The sequence below is a fragment of the Lotus japonicus genome, chromosome 3 (genome assembly GCF_012489685.1).
Source record: "Lotus japonicus ecotype B-129 chromosome 3, LjGifu_v1.2".
Classification (NCBI taxonomy): domain Eukaryota; kingdom Viridiplantae; phylum Streptophyta; class Magnoliopsida; order Fabales; family Fabaceae; genus Lotus; species Lotus japonicus.
The window spans coordinates 23688016-23711462 of NC_080043.1; the positions used below are offsets into that span (position 1 = coordinate 23688016).

General features: G+C 36.5%; 1 protein-coding gene across 1 annotated transcript; it reads left to right on the forward strand.

The window, feature by feature from the left end:
• Nucleotides 1-3583: 3583 nt before the first annotated feature.
• Nucleotides 3584-23231, forward strand: LOC130748064 (AP-2 complex subunit alpha-1-like). Its single transcript, XM_057601152.1, has 27 exons — nt 3584-4014; nt 7095-7226; nt 7405-7530; nt 8740-8802; nt 8876-8973; nt 9068-9275; nt 9437-9508; nt 9580-9672; nt 10079-10180; nt 10389-10486; nt 11439-11520; nt 11687-11775; nt 12468-12573; nt 12655-12720; nt 13079-13185; nt 13263-13367; nt 13463-13583; nt 13693-13881; nt 14084-14305; nt 19996-20076; nt 20240-20404; nt 20484-20570; nt 21628-21753; nt 21926-22006; nt 22119-22190; nt 22491-22570; nt 22654-23231. Exons 1-27 carry the CDS (start codon nt 3883-3885, stop codon nt 22805-22807), a joined length of 3057 nt encoding a protein of 1018 aa, XP_057457135.1. The 5' UTR covers nt 3584-3882; the 3' UTR covers nt 22808-23231.
• Nucleotides 23232-23447: the final 216 nt, after the last annotated feature.

Here is a 23447-nt window from a genome sequence, read left to right on the forward strand (position 1 = left end):
CCGCCATTGACAACTCCATCGACGCCAAGGGAGAAGATTGAGCCACTAACCGTTGGATAAACTCATACCCCGATCTTGTAGTATAGCCACCATCTGTTGTACCAGTCCAAAACAACGCATCTTTTCCACCTTGCTGCGACAACGGGACAACCAAAATACGAGCCGCCGTCACCGGACAAGAGACCCACTCAACTAAGGATTTATTCCACCCCGTCCCTGGAACCATAAGGTCTGCCACCTTCTCAATGTTTATGGTTTAGGGTTTACATGTATAATACATATTAAAAGAGAAATAAAGTTTCAATTTAACTAAAATTGAGAGAGTTTACACTTACGCGGTGTTTGCTAGAAGGAAGTTTGCGTAAAGAGGTTTTATAGAGAGAGATAGGCGAGAGATTCAAGTAGCAAGTAGCACCCGTGTCTGGTTGGACAAGATAGAAGAGGGCTTGCCAAATCTGTGGGTCTCATTACCTTTTTCCAACCTCTTCAATTTGCGAAGAAACAAGCTGGTGGCTGAATACTTCATGGCATTTCCTATTTCAAGATTTGTTTTAAGGCTTAAAAATGTTTTCCATCCCTGCAAAATACATCATTTTTTTTTCGTTATTGAAAAAAAAATTAACATCCTCCCAAAATTTTACATTTTGTTTTTAGTCATTTTTGTCACATTTTTCATCAAACCTAAACTAATTAAACACAGTTAATACAAGAGTATACATGAATAAACATAATACATGGTGAGCTAAGGGAATGAAGGGATTTGCAGGGTGAAGGGCCAAGGTTCGAATCATGGTGAAGGAACTAATTTACTAACAATTAACAACTAACATTGACCTATCAAAAAAAAATCATTTAACTCATGTCACGTGTAATTCCATTTAGGTTGGATGGAAAATGTGATAAAAATGACTACAAACAAAATATATAATTTTGGGAGGATGTTAAAGAAAAAAAAAATTGAGGGACGAAAAAAATAGTGTACTTTACAGGGACGAAAAAGTTATTTAAGTCTTATTTTAATTACTTATACATTTATTAGTTACAGTATATATTCATATAAATATATGAAAATAATTAGATTAAATATAATTATACTAAACATATTTTTATAAAATATATTATTATCTTTTAAATTTATATTAAATATAATTCGAATTATGTTTTAAATTTTTATATTTAGAATAAAAATGTCATTTTATTACTAAATTTCATATTCTCTCTTCTCTATTTTCTTCTTTTACCAAAGCGTTAGAATGACTCATAGCAAATTCAATTTGAAAAAAAGGCACGCAGGGGGCCAGTCCAGCTGTGAACACAATGCTATGAAGCTTCACAGCTGGCAGTGGCTACTTTGGTGTAAATACTCATTACTAGAAAGGCTAATTGTGTGGTGTCACATTAACTTTGAATTTATGTATGTAAAACGTACGTCATATATATGTGCCACATTAACTTTTAAATTTATTGATATATAGATAATAGATAAAATTCATTAAATGATTTGAGACCACATAAGGACATCTGGACATGATTTTAATATTTACATTAACAGTGCCTAAACATGAAAAGTACACGAAGGGAAAATGATACAACATTACAACCAATGAACCAAGATTATAAGAGATTAGATCTTGAACTAAACTCAGACAGATCTTGGTTAGTAGTTAGACCGTGATGACACCTAATGAATGTTGCAACTTGCAATGCAAGGCTGTGATAAGATCCCCTCCCAGTACACACATGGCTCAAATTCTAATCGTAAGGCACAGGAGGCCAAATTTGACTTTGACCTGTGCAATTTATACCCTTTGACTTGAATACCAAAGCAAAAGATGCATTGAACAATACTCCCTGTATTCCTATTTATCTGTCTAGAAAGAGAAAGTTCACACAAATTAAGAAAAATAATTAATTGTGTTGATTTTCATAAAAGCATTATTTGTTTTCCTATATCACCCTTTAGAATGTATTTTATCTTTCTTCATTTATTGTTTCTATAAGGGTATTTCTTGGAAAAACATCAATTAATGCTCTCTTGAAACTCTAGGTGGACAGATATATAGGAACAAAAAAATTTCTTCAAAGTAGACAGTTAATAAGGAACGGAGGGAGTATCATTTTTTAGACCCTTGAATTGAGTTTATTTTTCTCTTTATCTCTCTTTTCTACCACATAATATGGAAAGTAATTTAATAAAATTATTGAAATACATTTAAAGTAGTTTTTATTTTATTTTAAAGAAAAGTAGCTTAGATATATATCGATGTTTATTCATCAACTAATCTGAACAACTTATCTTTCAAATGTTTGCATAATCAGTTAGGTTGCAAGATAAATTCAAATGTTCTCGTAGGATAGCTCAAGTGGTAGGAGCGGATGACATATGGGTAGGGGAGGTTCAGCGTTCAGGAATTAATTCGTGGTGGATGCAACTTATCTTTCTGATGTACCAAAAAAAAGATAAATTCAAATAATCTATTACAGATATGGTATGACGAATTTAGAATAACTTATTTCTCTCTCCCCCTTTTAGGGTAAATTATTTCACTTACCTTCTTTGAGGTACCATTTTGGTACTGGTATCCCTTTATTATTTAACAAAACACTAACCACCCTCACTTTATTGGAAACATTGAACTAACCTCTCCTGAGGTTTACATTATTGCACTGACCTCCCCTAAGATTTATCATTATAACATTCAACACATGTGTCTTGTGTTAAATGATTTATGAAGAGGACATATTAATGCATTTTGTAAAATAAATGGGAGGTGAGTGCAATTAACCTTTTTTTTTTTATTACTTTTGACCTAGATGTCGCTAGTCCAAAAAACTGTAGTGTAGTCCATCACAATGATTTTGAAATATGCTAGTAACACTCATTCCAACACTCACTTTTCAACATTTCCTCATTAGTTGGAAGAAATTCATGTGAGATCAGCGACCGGAAATATGAAAAAACTTTCAATCTAGTAAGACATACATGAATTTCAACCAATACATGAAAGTGTTGGAAAAAGAATGTTTGAACCTAGATTGTCTGCAATCACTTTTATGACGCAACGACTGTACTCACTTAATATAATTTATTTAATTATGATCGCACACTTCATATTTAATCTCGGCGAATAAGTTATAAATACACATGAAAAACAAGATTCGTCTGATATGCATTTGTGACTGCAGTGCAGTTAACAACAAAAGATCAAATTTCGTGTTAGAGTGAGTGTTTCTAGCCCTCTCAATATTTCAACTTGTATTTAAAGAGTCTAATTAACTTATCACATCACCAATACCTTATTAATATCCTTATGTTGTTTATGAAACATTCTTCATATGATGTCTACCTTGATGTGTATCAAATATTTTCCTACCTAGAATAACACCAAAAAACCATGGGAAAAATATTGAAAGAGGATGATATATTTTTTAAATAGAAACATGAATATGACAATATTAATCAATTAAAGACAAGTATTTGGTTGGAAGAAAAAGAAGAAGTAAAAAACAGAAAAATGGAATTGGTAAATGGTAAATAAAGGTGGTTCCAAATTCCATTTCATTCCAGCAGTGTGCGAGCGAGGGCTGTTTTTTTAATTTTCGTCAGTCCACCCTCTCTCTTCTCTCTCTCTCTCTCCTCCACCACCCGCGAACTCTTTCTTTCTCGCTCTAGACGACAGATCAACCGTAACAGAACCCACAATCCTCCCTCCTCCTCCTCCGTTCTCCTCCATCTCCGTTCGCCGTATCGGAGCTCAAGATCGGCGACCCTCAATTTCGATGCTGCTGGATCCGCCGCATCCGTAATCCAATCGAGTTTAGGGATCTAAGAATCGAAGAGAAGAGAAGAGAAGAACGATCTAGAAGCTTAAACCACCGGCGATGGCGATGTCAGGGATGCGAGGACTCTCCGTGTTCATCAGCGACATCCGCAATTGCCAGAACAAAGACCAGGAAAGGCTTCGCGTTGACAAGGAGCTCGGCAACATTCGTACACGCTTCAAGAACGAAAAGGTTCGCTTAGGGTTTTTCCTCCTTTTTCCTTTTAGCTTTTTCACTTCAATTGCCACTGCTGCACCGTTTCTTAGTGATTGTAGTGCATTGAATTTTGATGTTATTTTCACTTTGAGATTGTTGAAACCTAGAAAATGAAATGGCGGAACGAGTTGATTGGTAGAGTTAGGTTAGATGTTGTGCATTTTTTGAATTTGGGACGATATCGTAACGAATAGGACTTGAAGTGTTTTTGGAAGTAGCCAAGATTCCAGAGGCCTGTAGAGTGTACTGGACATTATGTTATGTGCTTTCTCGGTTAATTACTATATCTAGTTATTCACTCCCTTGTGTATCATTGGCTGCATAGTTGAAGTTAACATAGAATGGCTCGATAGCATAGCACACGTGTAGATATTAGTATACATGTTGTCATGTTTTAACCGTATTAGAAGAATGCGAAGGTCGCGAATGGTAACATGGGGGGAAGTAATGTGCGGGGATGTAGCTGTTATAGGATGGAAATCAAGGGTCAGAATTGCTTTGTGAGATTTGTTAAAAACTTTTCAGGGTCATATATGATTTCCGTAATAGGAGGCCAATATTTCTTAGTTTCAATAGATTCAGTACTCAGTAGACATTGTAAGAAGCATAGTTTCTTTCAGGGATAAATTCTAGTGACTATACTGTTACTTTGTTAAAGAATGTATCGGAAACTATACAATGATGCATTAAATTTTTTTCCTCAATAAGATATGGTTCTTGGAGCTGGAGGAATTGACTTAAGATATAAAATTCTTTCTTCCGTCAGTTTTTGAGGTCACGTCACAAAATTATTCATTTTCTAATCTCTGTAGATACTTCAATATTTCTGTGTCAAATTTAGTTATATATGACCGGAAGATGGCCTTTTCTTGCTCTGTACTCGAGAAGTTCACGAGTACCAAATAATAAAGTGGAGGAGACCAAATTCATTCCCACAAGGACCGCACCTAATTACCAGCTACTCTAACCCTTAATTTATATGGAAGAAATTGAAATTCTAAGAAAATATTGAACACTAGAAAGCCTGAAGGAAAATGCATTGAACATTACAAGAACAAGTTAGGAAGTAAGAGTGCAGTATTGAAGACCGTAGGATCCAATTTCACTTGGTTTTTCTAACTGGTATTTACAATGCTGACTTGGTGAAAATCTAATCAACCCATTGATAGGGAGATTCCTTGTGTAACTACTACTCAATTCTCTGGTGTATCATTCTCTTTAATTACTTAAACCTAATTAATTCCTTAGCTTGAACTCTAAGATTAAAGACATTAAATATTTAGACTCTCGAAATAAATCCCTTACAAACACTAATTACTATTATTAGAAAATCAATGAATATAATATTCATCACATGGTTAAGTCATGTATAAAATTTCCAATTTTCTACACAACTCTCAAATTAAATTTATGAATGGTCAATTCATAAAAGTGCTAAGAACATGTATACACGCTCAATGGTCAATAGAAATCCAAATACATCATCATTCAAACCAAGCTACATCTTCACCCTAGTAGGATAAAAATTCATAAAAAATAACAGAAGAAGAAAATAAGACTATTAACATTACAACTTTTGTGTACGCGTCTTCTCCCTGGAACTCTCTAGCTGTCTTCTTTCACAAGCTCAGAAGAAGAAAATAAGACTATTAACAAGCTCCTTTCATGATGGCTGCCCATCTGATAGCTCTCGAACAATCTCAAAAAATCTCCCCTTCTCATATATAAATTAGGTCTTGAAGTCATATACTCGTGTTTCATGATTTATTTGTTCTTAACCTCCTTCTAGACCTGTAAGACCTTTATTTATTTTTGGTAAAAATAGGGTTTTATTTGATTCTCTTTATGAACTTAAAGATTTGGGCAACACTTTGAGCTTGATCAAATCTCCTCTTTTCAAAATATCTCTCCATTATTTGTCCAAAGTATTCTAGAATAAACCGAAAAACTCAAATCAAACATAAACATGATAAGGGAGACTAATTTGTGCAAATCCTGAGAAGGTCAACTGTGATGAAATAAAATAAATTGAAAATTCTAATTATAGAACCCAAAGATTTGTGCGATGTTGCAGTGCGGCCTTTTATGTTTCATGCAATTCAAGAACTAATTGATATTTATTTCTCCTCTTTATTTTAACGCATAATATGCTATTTAAAATATCAATAAATGTTTACTTTTAGATTATATACCTATGAATGTCCAAATTATCTAACACTTTATGTATATGATCTTCAATAATATGACATGATTCAGCAGTTGCATTGGTTAATTTCGCATTGTAAAAAAAGTTATGAAGGGTCTAATCTAATATACCAAGACCTATAGCTAGTGTCAACGGATTCTGACTCGCCATACTACAATTTCTTTTGCTGACAAGTAAAATAAAATATTGAGTATTTATTATAAACTGTACCCTGATGATAGAAACTGAAATCGGCATTTTCCCCTCTATATCTTTTTTAATCTACCCTTTCTTCAAATTCATTCAAATTTCTCATTGATAAATGTTTCCCTTGTATTTTTTTGTTGGCTTTCTCCTTCTTGGGGTGATGGAGATTATGAGGTTTGGAAAGTCTTAAAGGAGACTTTTGAGCTTTAACTAACAACTTTTAAAAGTTATTTTATCTCCTTTTAATAAAAAATGGATTCTCTATTGTCATCTACCCACTATTTCAAAAGCTAGCTTGAGCACAAGAGTCATTTGTGTTCGTATCATGGACAATGCACAAATTCACCCACCTTCTGTAGAAATTTGACTTTTCTTATTAGCAAAGGGGACATAAGAATTGAATTCTAAATCACTTGGCCATCAAAACTCTAATACAATTATCTCCAGTCACTTGACCTAACTATCTTAAAAGCTTAAGTTGTTAGTTGACAACACATGGATGGGTTTTGTATATATCTTTGACATTTACCTTCTTTTTGCGCCGCAAATAAAAATATCTACTCATCTATTACCCAGCTTCCACTGTTGCTTGCTGTTCATCAAAGAAACTTGAATGTCTTAATAATATCTGAATTTGATTTTTACCTATTGGTTCTTTCTTTAGGCTCTGACTCCATATGAGAAAAAGAAATATGTTTGGAAAATGCTTTACATATACATGCTTGGCTATGACGTGGATTTTGGTCACATGGAAGCTGTTTCGCTTATATCTGCCCCAAAGTATCCAGAAAAGCAGGTTTATTATTTTACTTTAATGTGTCGCTTTATATATATATGTATGCATGTGTTTGCGTGGGTGTAACTGTGTATAACTCTTGTGAATTGTCATTCAGTTCATTTACATGCTTACCTTGCAGAAAAAACATATGGACTGAACAGAAGGAATTTTCTAATTTTCCCATAAATGACTGCAGGTTGGGTACATTGTAACATCAAGTTTGCTTAATGAAAATCATGACTTCCTCAGGTTGGCTATAAATACTGTGCGCAATGATATTATTGGTCGCAATGAAACCTTCCAATGCCTAGCTTTGACTATGGTACGGTAATGGAAAAAACTGCCGACTTTCTTAGGCTTGTTCGTTATATTTATCATTTAACAATTATCTATGTTACTGAGTTTGTCATAATCTCTTAATGCACTACGTGGAAAAAGTTTTGCTGTGTGTGGACGACTTCCTCGTTTTTTATTTTATTTTTTATATTTTACCATCCTCTGCTGATGTGTGTACCACGAAAAAGCTTTTACACAGTAATCCTTTTTAATATATAATTTACAAACTAACAAATATCCACCCTGGATGATTCTGTAATGTTTTTTTTTCCATTATGGTTCCAAAATATGTGAGTTAAAGATCTCATTATTTTACAAGATTTTGCAATCAATACATCTAGTAAACTATGGAAGTTGATAAGACTTGTGACTCTGTTGTTTTCCTCTGACAATGAATCTTTGCTGCTGGAAAATTGTTCAAAAAGCACATGCAAATGCCTGATTCAATCAGATTTAATATATACATGTTTTAAATTATTTATGGTTAACTTCCCATCCTTTCTTTTGCTGATTTGATTCTCAGTTACACTCAAAAAGTAGTTAGACCAGATAGTTGGGGGTTGTAAAACTTCCAATATCTTTTGGCGAGAGGCGCTACAGACTTCTCTAAAGAAAGGTGCTAATAGTAGAAAAAATGTGATAACAGTAAAATACTTGATTCTTTCACAATTTACCTTAATTTCCCAAGTAAACTAATTGAGCTGCACAAAACAAACATAGTAAAGTAAAATGTTAGAATGTCCAATCTGCTAAATCCTTAGCTGCTTGCTGTTAAAAGTCTTGAAGATCAATAATACAATGCAAAGGGTAGTAATTTTAGCGTCACAATCAGCATGTTTGATGGCTGTGATTTTAGATTTCTTTTACAGTTATCAGAGGCCAGTCGGGCAGTGGCTTACCTAAACCAGAAACAGTTGCCTATGCAGCTAGAGTTGTGTGCCTTAACCAGCAAGAGCCACTAACCCCTTTTGTTCCCTTGCCTCAACCAGCAAGAGTAGAATTTTCGCTAACAATATATTTTCCTAGTTTATCTTCTGGCCTTGCTATATAAGCTGGAATATTCATTTTAGTATAAATCGGATTCATTTGATTCCTTTCTTTATACTGATACTTTATTATGATATGTACTGTACATTTATATCTCTATCAGCTTTTCAACTTTTGAGTCGCTGCCACCATATCTTCTATTTTGTAGGTTGGAAATATTGGCGGTAGAGAATTTGCGGAGTCCTTAGCACCTGATGTACAGAAGTTGCTGGTAAGAAATTTTGCATTAATATTAAATAGGCGTGATTGGAAAATATTGATCTCAACTTCTTTTTGTGATCTAGTTATCTAGCAGCTGCAGACCACTTGTAAGAAAAAAAGCCGCGTTGTGTTTGCTCCGCTTGTACAGGAAAAATCCTGATGTTGTCAATGTAGATGGATGGTAAATGTGAATGTAACTTTTCTGGTTATATACTCTTTCTTTATTGCTTTTCTTCAAATGTATCTTATTACTCCTCTTTTGCCTTAATTTTAAGGGCGGATCGGATGGCACAACTTTTGGATGAACGAGATCTTGGTGTTTTGACATCTTCTATGAGTCTCCTTGTTGCTTTAGTATCAAACCAACACGAGGGTTATTGGAGTTGTCTTCCTAAGTGTGTTAAAACTTTAGAACGTCTTGCTAGGAACCAGGATATTCCCCAAGAATACACTTACTATGGTATCCCATCTCCCTGGCTTCAGGTTTGTAAATTTTTACTTATCATAAAGAACATTTGTGTTGGCTTTGGTTTTATGAAGATTTTCAAATGCTATTCTTACGTCTTGCTTAAATTAAGAACCAAGAGTTGCGAACTAAATGTGATCTTATCCAGCAAGTTAACCTTAATTAATGCTCAATGTAGGTCAAAACGATGAGGGCTCTTCAATATTTTCCTACCATTGAAGATCCGAATACCAGAAGATCGTTGTTTGAGGTTTGTAATATCTTAATAATGGCACGTCCATAAGTTAACAAATTGTAGTGAGTCTTGATTGATTATTTCAGGTCTTACAAAGGATCCTGATGGGAACTGATGTTGTGAAAAATGTGAACAAAAATAATGCATCCCATGCCGTTCTTTTTGAAGCCCTTGCTCTGGTATGTTCATTGTAAACAAATACAGTTGTTCATTCTTTACAATCTCGTTATAGATAAAACTGTACGTGTAAAAGCATTTTTATTGTGATGTTGGTTAAACTACCTAAAACCCTAGCAGGGGAGTCTCCAACTTTTTATTTTGGTATTCTAGCATTTTTTTGTCTTCTTGGTTCTATTTCTATATGATATATTAAATTATGTTTAATGATTCATATTAATGATTTATTTCAAAAGATTTACATTTTCATACTTCTGGGCTTTAATAGATGCAGTTATGAACATATTCGTGTATTTGGTAGATTCTTCATGATGTGCACTGTTAATTTGGTGGGCTTTATGTTTTTCCCTTTCCCTAAAATGTTCATGGTATGTTTTAGTTATATGTTATTCTAATTGCTCTATTCAGGTGATGCATCTTGATGCTGAAAAAGAGATGATGTCTCAATGTGTGGCTCTTCTTGGGAAATTTATTGCTGTCCGCGAACCAAATATTCGTTATCTTGGCCTGGTAAGTTTTGGGGGGTGGGGGGCACACTTGATTTATCCATAGTTTTGTTTTCCAGTTCTCTTCCTTCTTTTTCATTTTTCTGTTTCGATAGAGGGTCGTGTAACCAATATTCCATGGTAGATTTCATTGCATCGTGTAGTTTAGAAGGCTTGGTGTTTGTTGTTGTCATAATGCAATCCCCAGTAACTCACATGCTTTTGTGGTGCAGGAGAATATGACTCGAATGTTGATGGTTACAGATGTGCAAGATATTATTAAAAGACATCAAGCTCAGATTATTACTTCATTGAAGGATCCTGACATCAGGTTACATTTATTAGCCTATATTTTGATTTCATTGATCATGTATATATTTTCATGGAACTACGTGCTGAACCCAGCCTGCACAAATTCTGTCGGTAACATAATTATACATGTATGTATAATCTCGTTATAATTATGAATGATAAGATGTCCATTTATGGAAGTTGTTAACTCATGCTTTTAATTTTTACTTAACAGTTAACAACCAAATATCATCTGTCTGATTATATGAAAGGCTCTATGTTAATCAGTTGCCATCCAAACAAGAATTGCTATCTAAACAGGTGTATGAAATGTCATGTTTAGGTTGATCACACATTGCATTTGATTATTTTCTATCTTTTGCAAATTAATGAATGACTTTTAATGTTTTGTTGATTGGTTGGTAATTAACACGTTTGTACACCTGTTTTCTTGTGAATTGCCATCAGGACCTGCTAAACATGTTCAAACTAAATTGTAAAAATAAGGAATGGTTTTTGCATTTAATTTCTTAACTGCAGGATTCTTTTAGTTAGGTCTTACGTACACTAATAACTGATACCTTGTTGTGTCCATCATTACTGGTGAATATTTATTCAGAAATATTAATCTAGTAGCACATATGCTAATTATCTGACTTGGGGTCTACATAATGTTGATTTGCTCTCAGCACAAACTCACTTGCTCCTTGGTAAACAATTCAAGCTGACTTATGAGCAAAGATGAAAAGCGATGTGGATTTTCTTTGGAGCATCTTTGTTTTTATTACATTCTCTTGTGTTGTTAATAAGTAGATTTTAAATCCTGTGATTTATTTTTCTTCAAATATTTAATTTAGAAGAGAAAATTGATTCTATTTACCAAACTAGCTTTTAGAAGTGCTTGAAGATGCAAATATGATACACAGATAATTTCTTTGTTCTCAATTTTTATTAAATCTAGTATTTCTGACTGCATTGATAAATATATGCAGTATTCGGAGGCGTGCTCTAGATTTGCTTTATGGCATGTGTGACGTTTCAAATGCAAAGGATATAGTTGAAGAACTACTGCAGGTATAGAGCTAGATCCAGACTAATTCATGCTTTTCAGATATCTCACTGTAAACCCTTTTGCTTCGCCAACCTCAGAACGAAAACCAAAAGAAAATAAAATGAACCACTGTTACATGTCAACCACAAAATAATTAGTTTGTGTCTTGCAATTCCAACTGTTTTGTAGTATCTCAGCACAGCAGAGTTTGCAATGCGCGAGGAATTGTCACTTAAAGCAGCTATTCTAGCCGAGAAGTTTGCACCTGATCTTTCATGGTAATGCCATAAAGCCTACCTGAAAAATACACAAATGAATTGCTACTTCAGGATTAGTTGTAGCCTTTTCTGTGTCATGTTGTAACAAAATGCCAGAGCTTTTAAGGACAATTTCTTGCTTTCCCCTTTCTATTTGACAGGGCATTCTTTTCTAATTCCTTATGGTGCCTAGCGAATGGTTGCTTTTGAGGGTGGTTTCATTACCATATATGCGATGGGTTTTTTTTATTTCCAAAATGAAAATTCAGCATGATTGAAGAGATTTGTTTATTTAGTTAATTTTGGTTTTGACGTGTTTTGGGTTTTCTTTTGCCGGGGGGGGGGGTAATTCAAATTTTGCACCTTCCTCCCCTGTCAGAAAAATTCTTGGAAAAAAAGAGGCATGATAAGTTGATAACCGTAAAATTCAAAATGACAGCTGACCCATGTAATGTCAAAATCAGGATTTTCTATGATAGAAATGTATGATCAATTTAGAATTTCGTGGGGATTAGTTTGCATCCTTTTTTGAAGTTGTAAAATGAAAAATCATCAATTTCTGGACATTTTTGTGTAACTTTAAGTGATTGCTGAATTTATTTATGTGAATCTCAGTATTCGTAGAATAGACCTATATTTAAGCACAAAAAGATTGCCAAGCCTTCATGAGCAGAACTTTTGTTAATGTTACTATGCCATTCCTTTTTTTACAGGTATGTTGACGTTATTCTTCAATTAATTGACAAGGCCGGAGATTTCGTTAGCGATGACATCTGGTTTCGGGTGGTGCAGTTTGTTACAAACAATGAAGACCTACAGGTGAGTTTAAAACTTGAAGTGACTTTGTTACTGCTTCCTAGTTGACACATCATTGACATGGTTTGTTATGTCTTTGATTAGCCTTATGCTGCAGTAAAAGCTCGAGAGTATCTTGACAAACCTGCCATACATGAGACAATGGTTAAGGTTAGTGTGTTTTCACTGCCATTCTGTAATAGTATGAATATTGTTAGTGTATGTATAATATTTATATGTTGTGTGTGCCACCCGCTGATGGTTTCTAAACTGTAGAATATGTATGAAATATTTATCCATAACGGTGAGATCTTTGTTAGAAGGGTTCACTTAAGTTGAACTTTGGTATTCTCTTATGACGTATGAAGAATGTCAATAAGCATTTCTCTCTGTTCATGCATGGATTTTTCTGTATTGATTTATTCAGTTACTAAATAATTTATTACACTGAAATAATAAGCGGTCTGATTTTAGTCGTGTATTTGTATAATATAATATCTATTTCACGTCTCTAAATACTCTTCAACAGGTCAGCGCATATATTCTTGGGGAGTTTGGACACCTTCTAGTGAGACGACCTGGATGCAGTCCAAAGGAAATATTTAACATTATACATGAGAAGCTTCCTACTGTATCGTAAGCAGAATCTCTCTCTCTCTCTCAGTTTGGATCTGTGTAGCTTGGATACCTTATAAGACATGCTTCACTTTCAGAACTTCTTCTATTCCTATTCTTCTGTCAACATATGCAAAGATTCTGATGCACAGTCAACCACCAGACCCTGAATTACAGAATCAGATTTGGACAATATTTAAAAAGTGAGATTTACGTTCGCAATGTACGATTTTTTCATTATGTATTGTTCTGTGCTTTTTCATGATGCATTTTTTAACTCATTTTCTCATCTTTCTAGATATGAAAGTTCCATTGAAGTTGAAATACAGCAACGAGCTGTTGAATATTTTGCTTTGAGTAGAAAAGGTGCAGCCCTAGTGGATATATTGGCTGAGATGCCTAAATTCCCTGAACGACAGGTACAATATTTGATTTGAGGCAATTTGTTTGCAGTTTCTATAAATTATGATCACTTTGAGTAACCAATGGTATAACATGGATTAATTTAATACTCTTCTTCAAATTCAGTCTTCATTGATTAAAAAGGCCGAAGATACTGAAGTTGATACTGCAGAACAAAGTGCCATAAAGTTGCGAGCTCAACAGCAATCTCAAACATCAAATGCTTTGGTTGTAACTGACCAAAGTCATGCTAATGGAGCTCCGCCAGTCAGCCAACTTGGTCTAGTAAAAATGCCCAGTACGAGTAGTAATGTGGTTAGTATCTCCCTCCACTTTTAGTTTTTACTATATTTTAGTCAACGCTCCAGCGTAAAACTGTCAAATCTACTTAACATGGAATGATTTGACATTTTGGTTAACATTTTACTGTATTATTGATCACAGTGTCATCCTTTTTTACCACAAGGTCGTTCCTCCTGTTGCTTCTTAATTTGATACTGACTTTGTTTCGAAACAGGATGATATTTCAGCAGATCAAAGATTATCCCAGGAAAATGGGACATTGAATAATGTAGATTCTCAGTCTCCCTCACCAGATCTCCTTGGTGATCTCTTGGCTATCGAAGGCCCTCCCAGTGGCAGTCTCCACCCTCAGCCGAGCTCAAGTTCAGGATTGGAAGGAACTGCAGTTGAAGCCACAGCCATAGTGCCTGCGGGAGAGCAGGCCAATTCTGTGCAGGTACTGGTGTTGATTTATAGTGCCTAAATAAATAGTAAATGCTGCATCATAGTTAAATTTGAAGATTATTAGTATTATATTTTTTTAGATCCGATATTCTCTTTTACACATAATTAGGGTTCATGACGAGTCACATTATTACACTAAAACTGTCATTAGTCTTAACTGGAATGAACACTAATTTATGATAGACACTGTTAAAATTAGAGAAGCAATGAGAGAGAGAAGAGAGAAATAGAAATATAGCAGAAAATGTATTATTGATAATCTGAGTGATTACAGAAGATGTGATATCCTTATATAGAAGAACAGGAGAATGCCAACAGCTGTAACATACAGCTGACATAAATAGGAGAATACCAACAGCTGACATAAATAGGAGAATACAAACAGCTGCATATGTCAGCTGTCATAACTACTCAAAAGATGATGCAGCAGCATAGTAAATACAAACTCAATGTACTCTAACATACCCCCTCAAACTCAAGGTGGTTTGACAAATGAAAATTTGTCAACCACATTGAGTTTGTCCTTAAGCTCATGAAACCTTTCTGAAGAGAGGGCTTTAGTAAAGATATCCGCTTTCTGCAGAAGAGAAGGAACATGCTGAACAATAAGAGTCTTATTGAGAACCTTCTCTCTCACAAAGAAAAGATCCATTTCCATATGCTTAGTTCTAGTGTGAAGGACCGGATTAAGAGTCAAGGCTACGGTGCTCAGGTTATCACAGAAAATTGTTGGTGTTTGGAAGGGAATATGCAGCTCAGTCAACAAGGATTGAATCCAAAGAATCTCAGCTGCTATGTTGGCCAGACTCCTATATTCCGCTTCTGTGCTTGAGCGAGCAACCAAAGTTTGCTTCTTAGCTGACCAAGACACTAAATTGGGGCCAAAGAACACACATGAGCCAGAAGTTGACCGTCTATCATCCGGGTCAGAACCCCAATCTGCATCACAGTAGGCATGAAGTGCTACTGGACGATCAAGAGAGAAAGGCTTAAAAAGCAACCCATGATGAATGGTACCCTTAAGAAACCGCAGAATTCTCTTAACTGCCTTCCAATGTTCATCATGAGGCTGAGACAGAAATTGACAGACTTTATTGACTGCAAAGCTGATATCCGGCCGGGTAATTGTAGCATATTGCAATGCTCCAACTATGGATCTATAGAGAAAGGGATCATTCATGCAAGTACCTCCAAACTTTGACAGTTTGCTGCTACTAATCATAGGAGTGGGCAGAGCATTGGCTTCAGACATATTTGCTCTCTCAAGAAGATCTTCAATATATTTGGTCTGATTAAGTAGCAAAGAGCCATCAGACAAGTGTGTAACCTGAACTCCAAGAAAATAATCAAGTTTTCCTAACTGTTTTAAAGCAAAAGAAGAATTCAGTTTGTCAACAAGATGTTGAATTAGGACTGAAGAACCTCCTGTGATAATAATATCGTCCACATATACTAGAACATATGTGCAGCAAGTTGGTGAAGACAAAGTGAACAAGGAGGGATCACACTTACTAGCCTTGAACCCTAATTGAACAAGAGTGGCAGTCAACCTGTGAAACCAGGCTCGAGGAGCTTGTTTTAGGCCATACAAAGCTTTGTCAAGCTTACACACAAGGGACTTATCACCCTGTTCAAATCCAGGTGGCTGAACCATGTAAACCTCTTCTTCTAAGTTCCCATTGAGAAAGGCATTATTCACATCTAACTGTTGAAGAGGCCACCCTTTGGAAATAGCAAGAGATAGAATCAACCTCACAGTTATAGGTTTGACCACTGGAGAAAATGTTTCAGAATAGTCAAAGCCATGCACTTGATTGAACCCTCTAGCTACAAGTCGAGCCTTGTACTTATTCACTGTTCCATCTGGATTTTCTTTAATCCTGAAAATCCACTTACAACCAATAGGCTTTCTTCCAGCTGGAAGTGACATAAGAGTCCAGGTCTTATTAGTCATCAATGCCTCATACTCTTGCTGCATTGCACTAAACCACTTACTGCTCTTGAGAGCTTGTTTGACTGTAGTAGGCTCTACTTCTGTCAACAAGACAGAAGGAAACAAGCGAGGCTTGACAATGCCATTCTTTGCTCTGGTGAGCATTGGATGAGCATTAACAGGGATGACAGCTTGAACATTATCAGGTGTAGCAGCTGATGCTGGAGGCTGCTCAGAAGAAGAAGGAGAGACATCCACTGAACCAGAGGAGGAAGAATTAGAACCCTCAGAATGCACTGTCACAGCAGGAGAAACAGGTGCAGAGATAACTGGAGATTGCTCAGACGAAGGAGAGACATCCACTGAGCCAGAGGGTGAAGAATCAGAACCCGCAGAATGCATTGTCATAGCAGGAGAAGCAGGCTCAGCAGCTGGAGAAGCATTAGAAATAATATTTGGAGCAGCAGCAAGAGGAATCAGCAAAGAAAATGATTCTGGAGAAGTTGTTTCTGTAGCAGAATCAGGAAACATTTCAACATAAGGGAACCTATGCTCATTAAACAACACATCTTTAGAGACATAGACTCTGCCTTGAGCATCCAAGCACTTGTATCCTTTGTGTTGAGAAGAGTAGCCCAAAAATACACACTCTTGGGACCTATATGCCAACTTGTTATTGGTATACGGGCGCAGAAAAGGATAACAAGCTGACCCAAATACCTTGAGGAACTTGTAATCAGGTTGAGAACCATACAACTGAAAATAAGGACTTTGTCCTCCTAAAACAGAAGTAGGCATCCGATTGATAAGATAGGTAGCTGTAAGAAAAGCGTGATCCCAAAAGTGCAATGACATTTTGGCATAAGCAAGCAAAGCAAGTCCCGTTTCAACAATATGGCGATGTTTCCTCTCCACACTCCCATTTTGATGGTGTGTGTGAGGACAGGTCACACGATGAACTACCCCTAACTGAGTAAAATAGGGAATCAAGGATCGAAACTCTCCTCCTCCATCAGTTTGCACACTCTTAAGCTTACATTGAAACTGCAGTTCAACCAATGCTTTGAAGTTTTTAAAAGTCTGAAAGGTGTCAGACTTGTGTTTTAAGGGATAGATCCAAGTGTATCGTGTGCAAGCATCAACACAAGTAAGAAAATATGAAAAACCAGCAAAGGATTCTATGGAAGCTGGTCCCCATAAATCAGCATAAACCAACTCAAAAGGCAGAGTATAAACAGTAGAAGAAGAAGAAGAGGGCAACCTATGTGCCTTTCCCATACAACAACCAACACACATGGCAAAAGAAGTTTTATTAGGCAAAGGAACATTACATAGTTGTAAAGTAGTTTTCAAGACCTCATGATGAGGATGACCTAGTCTACAATGCCACAAGTCATAGCTGGAATTACCTAAACTGGAAACAGAAGACATATTCTGTGATTTTCCAGTACCTGGATACACTGTAGATAAAACAGAAGGAGTACTAGTAGACAAATCAGATTTAGAACAACTAGAAGAGACACTAGCAGCGTTGACATCATCAAAGGTGTATAAGCCATCAGAACCAACACTTCCACGAAGCAACACTTTAGATGTATCCTGTGATTTAACAAGACAGAAAGAAGCGTGAAACTCAAAATAAACATTGTTATCCTTGGCAAACCTACTAACACTGACAAGGTTTTTGGTGATAGAAGGAACTAGAAGCAGTTGACTAAGAGTGAGAACAGTGTGTGAATCATATGGTGAGGGAATGGTGCAAGAACCAATAGAGTGAATTGGCAAACCTTGGCCATTGCCCATCAAAATCTGCTCAGTTCCAGTGAATGAAGAAGTGTCTGAAAAATTTCCAGCAGCATTGGTAACATGGTGAGTGGCACCAGAATCGGGATACCACAAAGTAGGCTTGTCAGGACGCTGAGATGCGGAAGAAGAAGCATGGTGCAGAGGACCAGCAAGCATAGCATGAGCAGGAGAGCGAGGCTGAGAGCCAAGAAGGCCCGGATAAGATGGAGGTGAGGGCCGAGGTGAATTCCAAGAAGATGATACTGGACCAAAAACAGCTCCAGGTGCAGAATATTGAGAACCACCAGTAAAAGCAGGAAACTGAGAACCTGAAGGGTAAGCACCATTGTAAGGTCCTGCGGAAGAGCCAAAGTAATTCCACGGAGCAGGTCCAGAAGCATAAAAAGACGGTGAGGAAGAGCCAAAAGTGGCAGAACCAAGAGGCATAGGAGGAAAGGCTCCAAAAGGTGCAGGACTAGGCATATTAGTAAAGGTGCCATTCTGTACAGAACCACCTCCAACGGCGCGATGGTAGCAGACACTCGCATCATGTCCCCACTTCTGACAAATCTGACACTGCAAATTACGGCCGCGCCCACGGCCGCGTCCACCACCGCGTCCACCAGCAGGATAGCCACCACGGCCATCGCCTGGTCCACGTGAATCATTCTGGTCATGATAGGTATCACGATTGTCACCAGAATCACGATAATTTGGACGTTGTTGATCATTCCGATAGTCACGTCCACCACGAAATTCAGCAGCATAATTGGCCTGAGACGGCGTCAAATCCACAGAAGGTGGCGGCGTTCGGGAGATCTGAGGTGAAATCGGAGCAGGAACCGATGCGAACGCATGTGTATGCGCAAGCAACGCAGAAGCAGTAGAATCGCTAAGGCTACGTTTCCGTGATCGTTCCAGGCGAGCATCATGAGTAATGATCATCGCTTCGACCTCAGAAATCGTGCTCGAAGAAGCATGAGTGAAGATAATCGTGCTTAAAGCACTATAATCTTCAGGTAAACCATCAAAAATCGCTTCAAGGTGATCGCGAAAACTTACGGGTTCACCAATGGAAACCAGAGTGTTGACGATCGTCTTGATGCGTCGAAGATATTCAGTGATCGACTTCGAACCTTTGGTTATGTTCTTCAGCTCAGATCTGAGCTGAGCAGACTGTGCGCGACACTGATTCTCAAAAAAGTCAAGGATCTCACGCCAAACCTGCGATGATCTCTCGCAGTTGATCACCGTTGGAAGAACAAACGGAGATAGAGTCGTCAAGAGCCATGTAAACACCATGGAATCTTGCTTAATCCAAGTCGTATAAGCTGGATTCTCAGTCGCAGCTACACGATCCTCTTCAGTCAGAAAACGTTGTGGAATTTCTGGATCAACCAGAAAATCATGAAGCTGATGCGATCGAATCGCACCTTCAACTTGTTGACGCCAAGAATAGAAATTCGAATCATCAAGCTTGATTGTTGCAGTACGAGACAGAGACTCAAGAACATTGACAACGGAAGCAGGTGCAGCAGCCATGTATCAAGGACCGATTGAAGCTCTGATTACCATGTTAAAATTAGAGAAGCAATGAGAGAGAGAAGAGAGAAATAGAAATATAGCAGAAAATGTATTATTGATAATCTGAGTGATTACAGAAGATGTGATATCCTTATATAGAAGAACAGGAGAATGCCAACAGCTGTAACATACAGCTGACATAAATAGGAGAATACCAACAGCTGACATAAATAGGAGAATACAAACAGCTGCATATGTCAGCTGTCATAACTACTCAAAAGATGATGCAGCAGCATAGTAAATACAAACTCAATGTACTCTAACAGACACGTAGCACATCACTTTTTTACTAGACTCCATTTCCATTCATCATTAGAAGAGTATTTCTATGAAACAATTTGTGGGCATTGGGATACAACTTATTTCCTTTGTATGTGCAGCCAATTGGAAATATTGCTGAAAGATTTCATGCTTTGAGCTTGAAGGATAGTGGTGTTCTATATGAAGATCCTTATATTCAGGTTTTTTTTTGTTCATATTTTTTCTAATGCTCTCTAGTATTTGTGTGTTTTTGTTTTTGGTCATACATATTTGCAGGTTACTTACAAAGTCCTTTATGTTTGGTAATTTAAGTTAAGCTCAAAGTTGTTTTCTTATATTTTATTTTTATGTATATATTTTCAGATTGGCATTAAAGCTGAATGGAGAGCTCATCAAGGGCATCTTGTTCTTTTCTTGGGGAACAAGAATACTTCTCCTCTTGTCTCAGTTCAAGCTTTAATATTGCCTCCTGCCCATTTGAAGATGGAGCTCTCTCTAGTACCAGAAACTATACCTCCCCGGGCACAGGTGAGAATCTGTTGTTACTGTTATGTTGTGCTTTCATATATTGTTAGTTTTATTTACATTTCCCCTCTTGATGGCATAGGTGCAATGTCCACTTGAAGTCATTAATCTCCACCCAAGCAGGGATGTCTCGGTTCTTGACTTCTCCTACAAGTTTGGTAACGAAATGGTACTTTCTTTAAACTCGTTTTACATTCCTAATATGAATAAGGTTTAGTCTTCTAGGTTGAGAGAGAGGAAAGGGACTACAGACTACTCATAACTCAAGAGGGTAAAATGAGAACTAAAATTATAATATTTCAAAAAGCGAGGAGCAAAATGAAGTTTTTAAAAATTAAGGACTAAAGCCAAATATTGACAATTTTATAGTGGCTGAAAGTATAACTTTACCTTCATAGTAAAATTATATTGATACAATGTGAATGATATGTCGGATGTTTATATAGAAGACAAAGCACACATAATCCTTATTTATACTGATACTGAACTTTTGGGTCCGGCTCCTCTGAAGTCATCCCACCATTGAGAGAGTAAAGTAAGTCACCACAACCATTGATTGAGTTTTTTTATTGACTTTCAAAGTTGGTAATCATTATTAATGGCTTTACCCTCTAAAGTGAGTGAGCCAAATCAAAATTTTAATCTTAATTAAATAAAGAAACGAAATATGGTATATAAGGAAACATGGAAACCAATCTTAAGATATAATTTAAGTAACTTTAACATTTTATAATGTAGGATAATGATGTCAGAATTTTTTAGGTATACTCCTTAGTTTGTTCATTTACTTCCAGAGCCAGTCAGAAAAAAATGCATTCTAACCACCTTGTATATACATTTAGTTCATAAACACAAATGATTTTGAGATGTTCCTTTGAAGAAGTCAAGCATGGGATCCAAAGCCTTCAAGATGTTGATTTTTCTTAAAAATTGAATTGGGTAGTGGAACATGATTCACCAAAGGTGGGATATACCTCAATTTCTAATTATCAGAAAGTTTGTTCTTAAATAATAGAACAGATAATAATTGAAGAAAAAATAATTTATCATTATTGAAGAAATTTAAATATTAGAAACAGATCATAAAGGAAGAGCATAAGTTTAGATTGTAAGTTTGGAAAAAATGGATCTTATATGTTAAGTTAAAAGGAATATTTGTTGCTATTTTTGACATTCGACAATGGTTAACGTTGAATTAATTTATTTTCATGTGTTGGTTTTCATAGGTCAATGTCAAGCTTCGCATGCCAGCTGTCCTAAATAAATTTCTTCAGCCTATAACAATATCTGCTGAGGAGTTTTTCCCTCAATGGAGATCCCTGCCTGGACCACCTTTGAAGCTTCAAGAAGTGGTATGTAATCTGCTTTGTGTACATTGCGAAGTGCCGAAGTATGTATATTTACTAAGTTGGTTATGGTTTACCTTGAGAGTATGGTATTCACAGTGGCATATATATTTGTATTGCTGGCTTGTTCTTCTGGTCATATGCACTGATAGTTTCATCTTTTCTGCTGGTTTTGCAGGTTAGAGGTGTCAGACCACTTCCACTGCCCGAAATGGCAAACTTATTTAATAGTTATCATCTGACAGTGTGCCCAGGGCTTGTACGATATTTAAGTCCCTCTTTTTTACTTCCTTATTTTAGTCTATTTTGCCTGAAATTCTTCAATAACTACTAATTTTTATATAACTTGTTTCTTCCTGTCTGTGTTTTAGGACCCCAATCCAAACAATCTTGTTATTAGTACAACATTTTATTCAGAAAGTACAAGGGCAATGCTCTGTTTGGTAAGTATATATGTCGATCTTGCACTGCAGTCATGAATTCTAAATAACCTGATTATTCTGATATAGAGGAGGGGAAATTGAGGCAGCCTTTGTGGCCTGCTTTAAGATCATGATGATCAAACTATGTTACAGTGTCACTCTGTTTTGGGTTTTTTCATAAAGAACCTCCATATGTGCAGACAAGAGAGGATAGGTTGTAAATGTTTTTCCCCTCTTGGAGAAGCATATGGTTGCTTGTTGATCCTCCTTTTCAAACACCTGACGTAATTGTTTGATCATTTTATGTAAATGAATGTGCAGATAAGAATTGAAACAGATCCAGCGGACAGAACCCAGCTGCGAATGACGGTTGCTTCAGGGGACCCAGCATTAACGTTTGAGTATGTGATTTAATTTCCTGCTTACCCAGATGTCATCAATGCATTCTAGAGCTTTAACAAATCATTCTAATATTGGTTTGCAGGATGAAGGAGTTCGTCAAGGAACAACTAGTCATCATCCCCCCAACATCCCGTGTACCTGCAACACCAGCAGCTCCAACACCTCCAGTGGCTCAACTAGCTATTGCTCCCGCAACAACGAACGATCCTGGGGCCTTGCTTGCTGCTCTTCTATGACAATATAAAGATGTGATCATTTGTCATTACACTCTTGTAACTTGATCTGCACAGCCTAACCCACCTATGTATCCCTCAAGCGTGGGGTGGATAAACAAAATCATGATGCAAGGGCTGGCGGAGTTAACGGTGAGTGAGCTTATTTGCCAGCAGAGTGTTCGAGCAGGGTTTTCTGGGTTGGTGGGCATTTTTGAGATTCTTTCAGCACAAAAGGATTGTACTTTTAAGCGATATTTTATATCATTTGGGGTGAGGGTTTTCAGTTTTCTCATATTTTTCGCCTTCCCAGTTTCACTGGATTGTTTGCGGTGCACCTGATAGCATGATAGCATATGTAAGATATTGCCAACCAATTGTAACAGTTTGAAATTCTTATTCCGAAATTATAGTTGCAATAATAGCTTGTGGAGTATTTGCATTTTTATTATCGAATGCTTTTGGGGTTCCATGTCAAGATGATAACTATATTGTATGACTACTAAAGGTGTGGCTACTTGATTATTTAAAATGAGGCTGATTTCATCATGCCATAGTTAATTTATAGGAACATTTTAATGTGTGCCTGGAGCATAGAGGGATGCGAGAAATACATGCCAAAGTGTTTGAGGAACCACAAAGTTGGACTAGTTTTGAAGGGGTG